Source organism: Silurus aristotelis, assembly GCF_946808225.1.
Source record: "Silurus aristotelis genome assembly, chromosome: 22".
NCBI lineage: Eukaryota > Metazoa > Chordata > Actinopteri > Siluriformes > Siluridae > Silurus > Silurus aristotelis.
In genome coordinates, this window is record NC_139595.1 from 618,336 (window position 1) to 632,416 (window position 14,081).

Below are 14,081 nucleotides of genomic sequence, written 5' to 3' on the forward strand. Positions count from 1 at the left end.
TGTGTGTGTGTGTGTGTTTGTGTAGGTAGAGTATGTGTTGTATGAGGTGTGTGTTGTATGAGGTGTGTGTGTGTGTGTGTTTTGTGTTCTTGGACCAGTGTGAGTTTTACCGTATGTTTCTTGTGATTGATGGTGTTTTCAGGAAGACGGGGAAACCGTTCCATAACTTGATTGGATGGCAGGACCTGCGAGCTGCTGAGATGGTCAAATCCTGGAACAACTCATGCACCATGAAGGTGAGGTCACACACCTGCCCCTGCAGGTCAGACCGCTGCAGGACTGATCTTTACCAGGACCACATGCAGCTGGAAGTGAACGTTGTGGTTGTGTAGTATCTCTGGATGGTGTTTCAGGCTCAGTTGTACAGCAGGTAAAGACCTCAGTGTGATTATTGACTCTTGTTTCCTTTGAGTCTCACGTGAATCTCACCAGGATCTCCTTCATTCACCTTAGAAATCTCACATTAATTATATAATACTACTACTGAGGTATAAAGCACTTAACCCCCTAACGCCGCAGTATCTGAGTGAACTTCTGTACCAGGATGATCCTCCACACCTACTTAGATCAAAAGGTGCAGGCTATTTGTTGGTACCTCAAATAATGAAGACTCCAGCAGGGGGCAGATGTTTCTCTTATAAAGCCCCACAGTTATGGAACAACCTTCCAATCAGTGTTTGGGACTCAGACACAGTCTCAGTGTTCAAGTCGAGGCTGAACACATTTATTTAGTGGAGTCTTTAGTCAGTAGGTGTTTGTGAGGTAAAGGAGCAGATCTGGAGGGATCATGGATATGGAGTGTTTGGTGAACTGGGATATTTGGATGCTGTCGTCTCCTCACTCTCACACGTTCACTCAGGTTTGGTGATGGTGGTGTGGTGGGTCGTCTCTTATCCCAGAGATCCTCATGTCTGTGTTTCCTTCTGCTTCTCCCTTTTAGTTCTGCTGCCAGAGTGAATCTCACCAGAGTCCAAACTGCACAGTGACTTAACTTTCATACAACAATCACGAGACTTAATAATCCAGGATTCACTCAGGAGATTCTCCTTCCATGATATTTAAAATACTGTCAGTTTGGTGTAACTCCATTTAACGTGTTTAACACGGTAACGTAGCGACGCACTTATGTAGTGCAATTCACATCTGTGTGTCAGGAAAAAAACAATAACCGCTGGCTCTGTTTGATCAGATTTCTAATTTGTGGTGAAATTCTGACTGTGTGTGTGTGTGTCTGTAACAGGTCATACAAGGTGTGATGAGGATGCTGCACTTCCTCAGCAGACGGAAACGTTTTCTGGCGGCGAGTTTGGTGGTCTTCACACCGCAGCACGTCTCCATGCGTCTGGCCTGGGCTTTACAGCACATCCCTCAGGTTTATTATTATTATCATCATCATCACTAACTTCATTTAGGACCAGTTATTTCTAATGTAGTGTAGTTCATCTCTTCTCTTCTCCTCTCCTCTTTCAGTTGCAGCAGGCGGTTGATGAAGGAACTTGTTGTTTTGGGACCATTGACACGTGGCTGCTTTATAAACTCACTAAAGGTAAAAACGAAAGAATGACCCTGGGGCCTTGTTCCGCCCACCCTGGGGCCTTGTTCCGCCCACCCTGGGGCCTTGTTCCGCCCACCCTGGGGCCTTGTTCCGCCCACCCTGTATAGATGTCAGTGACTGTAGAATATGAAATATTCTATATTATATATATGTGTGTGTGTGTGTGTGTGTGTGTGTGTTGGATCTCGACAGGTTTGGTCCATGCTACAGATTATTCCAATGCCAGCTCAACTGCCATTTTTGATTCCTACCAGGTATTTTATACCTGCAGTATATACCTGCACACGTCTGTTTACTTCTGACTTTATACAGAACATTAACGTGTGTGTGTGTGTGTGTGTGTGTGTGTGTGTGTGTGTTTAGATGTGTTGGAGTGGGTTTCTGTGTTCTCTCCTCTCTCTACCTCTCTCCATTCTCCCCACAGTGTACAACACCAGGTACAGCACCTCCAAACACTGTTCCTATTATTCTTATTTATTAGATTTATAGTTATAGTTTTATTTACCCGTCTCTCTCTCTCTCTCTCTCTCTCTCTCTCTCTCTCTCTCTCTCTCTGTTTCTTTATAGTCATAATTTTGGTTCCTCAGATCCCGACATCTTTGGAGTTTCTATTCCTATCACTTCAGTTGTGAGTAATTACTAGTAAATATTGTTTGCTTGTGCTGTTGTTAGTTTTCCTTAACTTCATGTGTGTATTATTGTATAGTTGTGTGTATTAGTGTGTATTATAGTGTAGTTGTGTGTATTACAGTGTAAGTGTGTTATAGTGTATTAGTGTGTATTATAGTGTAGTTGTGTGTAGTTGTGTGTATTACGGTGTAAGTGTGTTATAGTGTATTAGTGTGTATTATAGTGTAGTTGTGTGTATTACAGTGTAAGTGTGTGTAGTTGTGTGTATTACGGTGTAAGTGTGTTATAGTGTATTAGTGTGTATTATAGTGTAGTTGTGTGTATTACAGTGTAAGTGTGTGTAGTTGTGTGTATTACGGTGTAAGTGTGTTATAGTGTATTAGTGTGTATTATAGTGTAGTTGTGTGTAGTTGTGTGTATTACGGTGTAAGTGTGTTATAGTGTATTAGTGTGTATTATAGTGTAGTTGTGTGTATTACAGTGTAAGTGTGTGTAGTTGTGTGTATTACGGTGTAAGTGTGTTATAGTGTATTAGTGTGTATTATAGTGTAGTTGTGTGTATTAGTGTGTATTATAGTGTAGTTGTGTGTAGTTGTGTGTATTACAGTGTAAGTGTGTTATATTGTATTATGGTGTAGTTGTGTGTATTAGTGTGTATTATAGTGTAGTTGTGTGTATTAGTGTGTATTATAGTGTAGTTGTGTGTATTACAGTGTAAGTGTGTTATAGTGTATTAGTGTGTATTATAGTGTAGTTGTGTGTATTAGTGTGTATTATAGTGTAGTTGTGTGTAGTTGTGTGTATTACAGTGTAGTTGTGTGTAGTTGTGTGTATTACAGTGTAAGTGTGTTATATTGTATTAGTGTGTATTATGGTGTAGTTGTGTGTATTAGTGTGTATTATAGAGTAGTTGTGTGTATTACAGTGTAAGTGTGTTATAGTGTAGTTGTGTGTATTATGGTGTAGTTGTGTGTATTAGTGTGTATTATAGTGTAGTTTTGTGTATTACAGTGTAAGTGTGTTATAGTGTATTAGTGTGTATTATAGTGTAGTTGTGTGTATTAGTGTGTATTATAGTGTAGTTGTGTTTATTAGTGTGTATTATAGTGTAGTTGTGTGTATTACAGTGTAAGTGTTATAGTGTATTAGTGTGTATTATAGTGTAGTTGTGTGTATTAGTGTGTATTATAGTGTAGTTGTGTTTATTACAGTGTAAGTGTGTTATAGTGTATTAGTGTGTATTATAGTGTAGTTGTGTGTATTAGTGTGTATTATAGTGTAGTTGTGTTTATTAGTGTGTATTATAGTGTAGTTGTGTGTATTACAGTGTAAGTGTTATAGTGTATTAGTGTGTATTATAGTGTAGTTGTGTGTATTAGTGTGTATTATAGTGTAGTTGTGTTTATTAGTGTGTATTATAGTGTAGTTGTGTGTATTAGTGTGTATTATAGTGTATTAGTGTGTATTATAGTGTAGTTGTGTTTATTAGTGTGTATTATAGTGTAGTTGTGTGTATTACAGTGTAAGTGTTATAGTGTATTAGTGTGTATTATAGTGTAGTTGTGTTTATTAGTGTGTATTATAGTGTAGTTGTGTTTATTAGTGTGTATTATAGTGTAGTTGTGTGTATTACTGTGTAAGTGTTATAGTGTATTAGTGTGTATTATAGTGTAGTTGTGTTTATTAGTGTGTATTATAGTGTAGTTGTGTTTATTAGTGTGTATTATAGTGTAGTTGTGTTTATTAGTGTGTATTATAGTGTAGTTTTGTGTATTAGTGTGTATTATAGTGTAGTTGTGTTTATTAGTGTGTATTATAGTGTAGTTGTGTGTATTACAGTGTAAGTGTTATAGTGTATTAGTGTGTATTATAGTGTAGTTGTGTTTATTAGTGTGTATTATAGTGTAGTTGTGTGTATTACAGTGTAAGTGTTATAGTGTATTAGTGTGTATTATAGTGTAGTTGTGTGTATTAGTGTGTATTATAGTGTAGTTGTGTTTATTAGTGTGTATTATAGTGTAGTTGTGTGTATTACAGTGTAAGTGTTATAGTGTATTAGTGTGTATTATAGTGTAGTTGTGTGTATTAGTGTGTATTATAGTGTAGTTGTGTTTATTAGTGTGTATTATAGTGTAGTTGTGTGTATTACAGTGTAAGTGTTATAGTGTATTAGTGTGTATTATAGTGTAGTTGTGTTTATTAGTGTGTATTATAGTGTAGTTGTGTTTATTAGTGTGTATTATAGTGTAGTTGTGTGTATTACAGTGTAAGTGTTATAGTGTATTAGTGTGTATTATAGTGTAGTTGTGTGTATTATAGTGTAGTTGTGTTTATTAGTGTGTATTATAGTGTAGTTGTGTGTATTACAGTGTAAGTGTTATAGTGTATTAGTGTGTATTATAGTGTAGTTGTGTGTATTACAGTGTAAGTGTTATAGTGTAGTTGTGTTTATTAGTGTGTATTATAGTGTAGTTGTGTGTATTACAGTGTAAGTGTTATAGTGTATTAGTGTGTATTATAGTGTAGTTGTGTTTATTAGTGTGTATTATAGTGTAGTTGTGTGTATTACAGTGTAAGTGTTATAGTGTATTAGTGTGTATTATAGTGTAGTTGTGTTTATTAGTGTGTATTATAGTGTAGTTGTGTGTATTACAGTGTAAGTGTTATAGTGTATTAGTGTGTATTATAGTGTAGTTGTGTGTATTAGTGTGTATTATAGTGTAGTTGTGTTTATTAGTGTGTATTATAGTGTATTAGTGTGTATTATAGTGTAGTTGTGTGTATTAGTGTGTATTATAGTGTAGTTGTGTTTATTAGTGTGTATTATAGTGTAGTTGTGTGTATTACAGTGTAAGTGTTATAGTGTATTAGTGTGTATTATAGTGTAGTTGTGTTTATTAGTGTGTATTATAGTGTAGTTGTGTGTATTACAGTGTAAGTGTTATAGTGTATTAGTGTGTATTATAGTGTAGTTGTGTTTATTAGTGTGTATTATAGTGTAGTTGTGTGTATTACTGTGTAAGTGTTATAGTGTATTAGTGTGTATTATAGTGTAGTTGTGTTTATTAGTGTGTATTATAGTGTAGTTGTGTTTATTAGTGTGTATTATAGTGTAGTTGTGTTTATTAGTGTGTATTATAGTGTAGTTGTGTGTATTAGTGTGTATTATAGTGTAGTTGTGTTTATTAGTGTGTATTATAGTGTAGTTGTGTGTATTACAGTGTAAGTGTTATAGTGTATTAGTGTGTATTATAGTGTAGTTGTGTTTATTAGTGTGTATTATAGTGTAGTTGTGTTTATTAGTGTGTATTATAGTGTAGTTGTGTGTATTACAGTGTAAGTGTTATAGTGTATTAGTGTGTATTATAGTGTAGTTGTGTTTATTAGTGTGTATTATAGTGTAGTTGTGTGTATTACAGTGTAAGTGTTATAGTGTATTAGTGTGTATTATAGTGTAGTTGTGTGTATTAGTGTGTATTATAGTGTAGTTGTGTTTATTAGTGTGTATTATAGTGTAGTTGTGTGTATTACAGTGTAAGTGTTATAGTGTATTAGTGTGTATTATAGCGTAGTTGTGTGTATTAGTGTGTATTATAGTGTAGTTGTGTTTATTAGTGTGTATTATAGTGTAGTTGTGTTTATTAGTGTGTATTATAGTGTAGTTGTGTGTATTAGTGTGTATTATAGTGTAGTTGTGTGTATTAGTGTGTATTATAGTGTAGTTGTGTGTATTACAGTGTAAGTGTTATAGTGTATTAGTGTGTATTATAGTGTAGTTGTGTGTATTAGTGTGTATTATAGTGTAGTTGTGTGTATTAGTGTGTATTATAGTGTAGTTGTGTGTATTAGTGTGTATTATAGTGTAGTTGTGTGTATTACAGTGTAAGTGTTATAGTGTATTAGTGTGTATTATAGTGTAGTTGTGTTTATTAGTGTGTATTATAGTGTAGTTGTGTTTATTAGTGTGTATTATAGTGTAGTTGTGTGTATTAGTGTGTATTATAGTGTAGTTGTGTTTATTAGTGTGTATTATAGTGTAGTTGTGTGTATTACAGTGTAAGTGTTATAGTGTATTAGTGTGTATTATAGTGTAGTTGTGTTTATTAGTGTGTATTATAGTGTAGTTGTGTTTATTAGTGTGTATTATAGTGTAGTTGTGTTTATTAGTGTGTATTATAGTGTAGTTGTGTGTATTAGTGTGTATTATAGTGTAGTTGTGTGTATTAGTGTGTATTATAGTGTAGTTGTGTTTATTAGTGTGTATTATAGTGTAGTTGTGTGTATTACAGTGTAAGTGTTATAGTGTATTAGTGTGTATTATAGCGTAGTTGTGTGTATTAGTGTGTATTATAGTGTAGTTGTGTTTATTAGTGTGTATTATAGTGTAGTTGTGTTTATTAGTGTGTATTATAGTGTAGTTTTGTGTATTAGTGTGTATTATAGTGTAGTTGTGTTTATTAGTGTGTATTATAGTGTAGTTGTGTGTATTATAGCGTAGTTGTGTGTATTAGTGTGTATTATAGTGTAGTTGTGTTTATTAGTGTGTATTATAGTGTATTAGTGTGTATTATAGCGTAGTTGTGTGTATTAGTGTGTATTATAGTGTAGTTGTGTTTATTAGTGTGTATTATAGTGTAGTTGTGTGTATTACAGTGTAAGTGTTATAGTGTATTAGTGTGTATTATAGTGTAGTTGTGTTTATTAGTGTGTATTATAGTGTAGTTGTGTTTATTAGTGTGTATTATAGTGTAGTTGTGTGTATTAGTGTGTATTATAGTGTAGTTGTGTTTATTAGTGTGTATTATAGTGTAGTTGTGTGTATTAGTGTGTATTATAGTGTATTAGTGTGTATTATAGTGTAGTTGTGTTTATTAGTGTGTATTATAGTGTAGTTGTGTGTATTACAGTGTAAGTGTTATAGTGTATTAGTGTGTATTATAGCGTAGTTGTGTGTATTAGTGTGTATTATAGTGTAGTTGTGTTTATTAGTGTGTATTATAGTGTAGTTGTGTTTATTAGTGTGTATTATAGTGTAGTTGTGTGTATTACAGTGTAAGTGTTATAGTGTATTAGTGTGTATTATAGCGTAGTTGTGTGTATTAGTGTGTATTATAGTGTAGTTGTGTTTATTAGTGTGTATTATAGTGTAGTTGTGTGTATTACAGTGTAAGTGTTATAGTGTATTAGTGTGTATTATAGTGTAGTTGTGTGTATTAGTGTGTATTATAGTGTAGTTGTGTGTATTAGTGTGTATTATAGTGTAGTTGTGTTTATTAGTGTGTATTATAGTGTAGTTGTGTGTATTACAGTGTAAGTGTTATAGTGTATTAGTGTGTATTATAGTGTAGTTGTGTGTATTAGTGTGTATTATAGTGTAGTTGTGTGTATTAGTGTGTATTATAGTGTAGTTGTGTTTATTAGTGTGTATTATAGTGTAGTTGTGTGTATTACAGTGTAAGTGTTATAGTGTATTAGTGTGTATTATAGTGTAGTTGTGTTTATTAGTGTGTATTATAGTGTAGTTGTGTTTATTAGTGTGTATTATAGTGTAGTTGTGTGTATTAGTGTGTATTATAGTGTAGTTGTGTTTATTAGTGTGTATTATAGTGTAGTTGTGTGTATTACAGTGTAAGTGTTATAGTGTATTAGTGTGTATTATAGTGTAGTTGTGTTTATTAGTGTGTATTATAGTGTAGTTGTGTTTATTAGTGTGTATTATAGTGTAGTTGTGTGTATTAGTGTGTATTATAGTGTAGTTGTGTTTATTAGTGTGTATTATAGTGTAGTTGTGTGTATTACAGTGTAAGTGTGTTATAGTGTATTAGTGTGTGGTTGTGTGTATTAGCGTGTATGAGTGTGTAATAATGAGGGTTATGTGGTGACTGTAGATGGCGGATCAGCAGGCGGCCATGTTTGGTGAGTGCTGCTTTGACACTGGTGATGTAAAGATCACCATGGGAACAGGAACTTTTATGGACATCAACACAGGGAACAAACCACACACCTCTGGAGCAGGTATACACACACACACACACACACACACACACACACACACAGAAAAGTTAACTTTACCTGCTTTTAGCAACCTTGATGTAGTCTAGTATGTATGCTTTAATGTGTGTGTGTGTGTGTGTGTGTGTGTGTGTGTGTGTAGGACTGTATCCTCTGGTAGGCTGGAAGATCGGCTCTGAGGTTGTGTATCTTGCGGAAGGAAATGCTGCAGATACAGGAACCGCGATCAGATGGGCTCAGGAGATCGGTGAGTGACCACGTCACATCTCATGCGCTTATAAACACCGCGTCCCTGCAGAGTGTTCTCATTCACACTCACTCTGAAACCTCTGCTGACACTTTGCTGAAGGTTCTGATGCCCATCATTCGGCCACTAGAAGTTTGTGTGACATGGTACCTGAATAATGGATCATCAGAACCTTCAGCAAAAAAACAAAAACAAATTTTGAACACAGTAGTGCAGTAAATGTATCTGGGAGGTGCAGCTCATTAATATGGTGTGTGTGTGTGTGTGTGTGTGTGTGTGTTGCAGAACTGTTTACGGATGTAAAGGACACCTCAGCCATTGCCAACAGTGTGCATGATTCGGACGGAGTGTGTTTCGTTCCTTCTTTCAGCGGTTTGCAGGTGTGTGTTACTGTGTGTGTGTGTGTGTGTGTGTGTGTGTGTGTGTGTTCACACAGTTCATGATCAGACAGTTTCAATATAAAACGTTAAATTATTTATTATTTTCTTTCCTGCTTGCGATTCATTTCAGGCTTTTTATTGTAAGTCATGTTTGTGATTTTTCTCTTTTTTCATTATTATTATTTACACAATAAACACATTCATCTGTATACACACTTATTCTCTTCAACACACCATCTCCTCACATTGTGATTCTTATTGCATTGCTGTGTGTGTGTGTGTGTGTGTGTGTGTGTGTGTGTGTGTGTGTGTTTATCAGGCACCCTTAAATGACCCTAAAGCGTGTGCATCGTTCATGGGTCTGAAACCCTCCACCACCAAGAGTCACCTGGTCCGCGCTATTTTAGAGTCCATCGCTTTCAGGTCAGTCAGCCTGGTGTGTGTGTGTGTGTGTGTGTGTGTGTGTGTGTGTGTGTGTGTGTGTGTGTGTGTGTGTGTGTGTGTGTGTTCTTGGCTTATTCATTCTCATCTGTCTGTCATTATCTCTCATCACAGCTTTATTAATCTCTGTCCATTTTTATATCCGTCTGTTTTCTCTCTCTTTATCTCCCCGTCTATCTACCCGTCTCTGTCTACCCGACTCTGTCTACCCATCTGTGTACCTGTCTGTCTACCTGTCTCTGTCTGTTAGCCTTTGACTGTCTGTCAGATATAAAAATGGACAGAGAGATTAAAGGTGTGATGAGAGAGATTTTGGCTACTAGCCTACATGTCTGTCTTTTATTTGTCTTCATTCACTCGTCTGTCTGACAAATTAATAGTGTGTGTGTGTGTGTGCGTGTGTGTGTGTGTGTGTGTGTGTGTGTGTGTGATGTCAGGAATAAGCAGCTGTTTGATGTGGTGCTTCGGGAAACTCAAATCCCCATCACTACAATCAGGTAAACCCCCCCCCCCCCATGTTTATGACATCACTACAGGATCCTTAATAAAAAATCGGAATAAACTCAATTCCCTGGACGCTGTAATAAATGTGTAATAACACACAGTGGTGTGTTCACAGGGCAGACGGAGGTGTGTGTATGAACGACTTCGTCATGCAGTTAAGTGCAGACCTGCTGGAGTGTAAGATCTCACGGCCCACACACTTCGACATGTCGTGTCTCGGGGTGGCGTTCGTAGCCGGGCTGGGAGTCGGTGAGGAACAAACATGATCACACGTCATCTAATAACAAGCTATAACACACTGATTCTGTTCCTCTCTACATTATTACTTATGCATCTTTACATCACTAACATATGGAGCTATAAAGATTTCATTGAGGTTTATTAAGGCTTGTAAGGAGTCAAAAAGAGCCGTAATCAGTCAAAAGGAGTCATGAAGGAAAATTGGAGTTATAAAGAGTCACAAGCAGTTATAAGGTGGAATAAGCAGTCATAAGGGGCTGTAAAAAATTTTATGAATCCTGAGTCACAAGGAGTCATATGGAGCCATGAGGAGAACTTTTCATGATTTAAAAAAAATATTTATTTTGTTGTTACTATTAAAAATAAATAAATAAATTAGTTTTTATTTAATGCTAAACTCTTTTTCCCCTGTGTGTGTGTGTGTGCGTGTGTGTGTGTGTGTGTGCGTGTGTGTGTGTGCGTGTGTGTGTGTGTGCGCACAAACCCATTACTAATGATTTACTTTACACAAAGATTTAAATCATTTAGTTTTATTTTATTTTTAAAAAGCAGCCTTTCTAGAAATCATTTAAAGGTAATTCTTTAAAATGAATCAGTTATTAATCATGAATATATAATTAGTGAATCTGAACAACTTCCATGAGCCCTGTGTGTTTATAGAACACTGTTATTGATTTATTTGTGTGTGTGTGTGTTTGTTTCTGCAGGTTTCTGGAAGAGTAAAGAGGAGCTGAAGAAGCTGCAGATGACGGATCGTCTCTTCATTCCTCACCGTGTTAAAGGATTTGGTGGAGGTGGAGGAGGTGGTGGAGGTGGTGGAGGTGGAGGAGGTGGAGGAGGTGGTGGAGGTGGTGGAGGTGGAGGAGGTGGAGGAGGTGGTGGAGGTGGTGGAGGTGGAGGAGGTGGTGGAGGTGGTGGAGGTGGAGGAGGTGGTGGTGTGTATGATTCAGTCATGCAGAGCTGGGAGCAGGCCCTGCAGCGCTCCATGCACTGGTACACACACACGTCATGATGCACACACACACACACACACACACACACACACACACACACACACACACACACACTGTCTCTCTCTGTGGCAGGATGGTCAGAGCTCAGTCGTGTTTTTCTCCCTGAAACTCTTTTATTACGTTTACAACCTGGCATGATGATGATGATGATGATGAAGATGGAAAAGAGCCATATTTTACTCTCCTGTGCCTTCAGTGTGAACCACTGCCGTATTACACTTTTATTCATGGTGTGTGTTTTATAGCGCTTCGTTCGGCCATGTTTTACTCCCATACGCTTTATTTACTCTTCCCCAATAAATACTAACAATTTATTAAAGAAAAATGTGTGAAGAAAGACATGATGCAGGTGAGATGAGGAGCAGATTGATGGTGTAAAGTTCTTTGATCTTCTCGTTCACACTGCAGAAAAATATTACAGTCAGAAGGTGATGAAGTGTGTAGAGTTGAAAATATTCTGATCCTGATGCCAGTCATAAGGAGTTATAATCATTCATAAGGTGCCACAAGAAGCCATAAGGTATCTATCGTAAGGTGTCATGAGGAGTCCTAAGATTCCACTTATGACGTACAAAAGATCTCATTTTTAAACAAATTCCAGATACGGTTTATTTGCATGTAGCCACGCCCACAAAACTCCATAAAAGGTAAAGTACACAAACCGCAGGAGCACAAAATGAGCGATCAGGATAAAGACCGAGAAACAGAAGTGGAGCTTAAAATGACTCGCTTTTATACTAATAAAACTGAATAATAAAAATATTTAATAATAATAATCAATAGCTCTCGAGTTCATTACTTACAAGTCACTACAATATACATCTTAAATTCATTTCTCTTTTAAATATATAATAAAGATTTCTACTCAGAAGCAGACTAACATTTAATGTAATAAATCATTTTTATTAAGTCCGTGTTTTATAAATAAGCAGAATGTACAAATCTGATTATATAAAACATTTATTTTTTCTTTTCTAACAAATTGAATTATAAAACTATATATTTGTATATATTTTTTTTCTCTGTTTAAAAACTCTTTAACGTGTAAATATAAAATGAAGAATCACACGTTGCCGTGTCGCATCTGTTCTTCACCGACGGCACAAATCTTCTCTTTTACTTAAAAAATAATCACCAGCGTTGAGGGAATAATAAATACACATCTCTCAGATTCACTAATTTTCTGATCTTTTATTATAATGTACTTATTTAAGTATTAAACCGGTCTTTGATCTTTAACGCCGTCACAGAACAAACTAATTAGCATAGCGCATCATAGCTAGCAATAAAACCGAGCGAACGCTACCTGCGAAGTCGTTGGTTGGTGTCATAGGAAATAATTAAGCCCCGCCCACAGTCAGTATAATACTCTTTTTTTATACTTTTTTTTTTTTCTTTTCTTTTTTCTTTTTTTTTTACAAAATGCCGAGTTTTACACACCTGAACCTGCGTTTTTGTTCGTTGGTTTTGTCAGAAGGTCACGTGCGCCTCACGTTTTTACGTTCTACGCTGTTAGCGTTAAACCCCTTGATGACCTCAAGTGACCTTGAGGTGTTGGAATTTTAAACCTCAAAGTTTGTGTTCAAATCCCAGCACAACCACCACCATGCTTCTTTACCCTCAGCTGTTCAGGTGTGTGAATGAGATGTTTGGAAGACGTCGTTAGCAGCTAATAGGAACGTGTAGCGTCTCGAGACATAGGAGCCTTTTAATCACTGTGTGTTTTCACCTGATATTCGCCCTGAAAACTGAATAAATACTCAACAGACTGAGACCAAATAAATACAAGATGTTGTGAATGAAACCAGGGTTTTGTGTGCGCTTTAATACCGAGAGCATCAGAGGAACGATGTTCTGATCATCACGCTGCAGTGTTGATTCTGAACTTTACAATCTTCATGTTTATTCATGGACATTTTGTGCTGCTGAATTTTTTTCATTTCTTTCTTTTTTTGTACATTTTGTTTTTTTCCTCCGAATTTGTTCAGTATTTAAACCCGAAACTGAGGCTTGAGAGCCGCTGACCTCTGACCCTGAAACACCTCCAGTTCAGGAGATTTAATACAGTAAACTCTTAATGTGTACAGAAATCACATTTTCTCAATTAATAACTGTGGATGTGATTTTTAGGTGGTTTATAAATAATAATAATAATAATAATAATAATAATATAATAAATGCTCTGACTCTCACACATGATGATGATGATGATGATGAAGTTCCCAGACAGGAAGTGATTATTTTTTTATGTAGTGTTGAGGTTTGTGTTAAGTGTTAAGTTGGATCGGATCAGAATCTCGTTTTTTGTGTAATCAGAACTGATCAGAGAACCGATGAAGGTCTCCATCTAGAAGTCTGATTCCATCTAATTAGGAAAAACGTTGGATAGTTTGAAGAAGGAAAAAAGGGGGCGTGGTTTAGACGGCGAGACGTTACTGAGTCGTATGTGTGTGTTTATAAACTCACTCTTAGATGTAGCTCCTGTAAGTGTTCTCTGTTCCTCAGTGTTCTACACAGAACCCTCCAACTTTGTGGTGAAAGTTTGGGGAAGACGCACGTCTGGTGTCTATGGTGTCCGTATACTTTTGAACATATAATGTCTCAAAATCTCAGAGGAGCAAATTGTTCATTATAAATCATATGTCAGAGGATCAGAACCATTGATGATCCTCAAGGAACCTTTCAAAGAACCGTTAAATCCCTGAGAGTGCACCAGCACCTGGAAGCTGAAGGAGAAACTCCTGACAGGTTCTAGAAAGAATAATACGCAATAATTAGGAGTTCACACACACACACACACACACACACACACACACACTGTTCTTCATGCGTTCTTTGCTTCATGGAACTCTTGATTATTGGATGGATTATTCATTAAATGACCAGGTCATGAACTTGAATCATATCTCAGTACAATCTATTTCAAGGAACCCCTCCAGAACTTGTAGGTTCTTCTCTTATAAAAACAATTCAACAGGTTTGAGATAAAAACATGATCATGTTGGGTTCTGTGTGTCTGAGGGGGTTCTGTGTGTCTGAGGGGGTTCTGTGTATCTCAG

At 36.2% G+C, this 14,081-nt stretch overlaps 1 protein-coding gene across 1 annotated transcript; it reads left to right on the forward strand.

Annotated features, from left to right (window-relative positions):
* Positions 1-88: 88 nt before the first annotated feature.
* Positions 89-13,840, forward strand: gk5 (glycerol kinase 5). The gene is made up of 14 exons (XM_083525151.1): positions 89-236; positions 1,241-1,372; positions 1,471-1,546; positions 1,748-1,809; positions 1,919-1,992; positions 2,123-2,183; positions 8,074-8,200; positions 8,340-8,444; positions 8,730-8,824; positions 9,144-9,247; positions 9,703-9,762; positions 9,885-10,018; positions 10,717-10,830; positions 10,960-13,840. Exons 1-14 carry the CDS (start codon positions 114-116, stop codon positions 11,019-11,021), a joined length of 1,329 nt encoding a protein of 442 aa, XP_083381277.1. The 5' UTR covers positions 89-113; the 3' UTR covers positions 11,022-13,840.
* The last annotated feature ends 241 nt before the right edge of the window (positions 13,841-14,081 follow it).

Excerpts from the sequence above, each read along its gene's own strand:
- gk5 (XM_083525151.1), top strand. The coding sequence starts at position 114 with ATGTTTCTTGTGATTGATGGTGTTTTCAGGAAGACGGGGAAACCGTTC. Across the intron at positions 237-1,240 it reads ACAACTCATGCACCATGAAG|GTCATACAAGGTGTGATGAG; the intron begins GTGAGGTCACAC and ends TGTCTGTAACAG. Across the intron at positions 1,993-2,122 it reads CCCACAGTGTACAACACCAG|TCATAATTTTGGTTCCTCAG; the intron begins GTACAGCACCTC and ends GTTTCTTTATAG.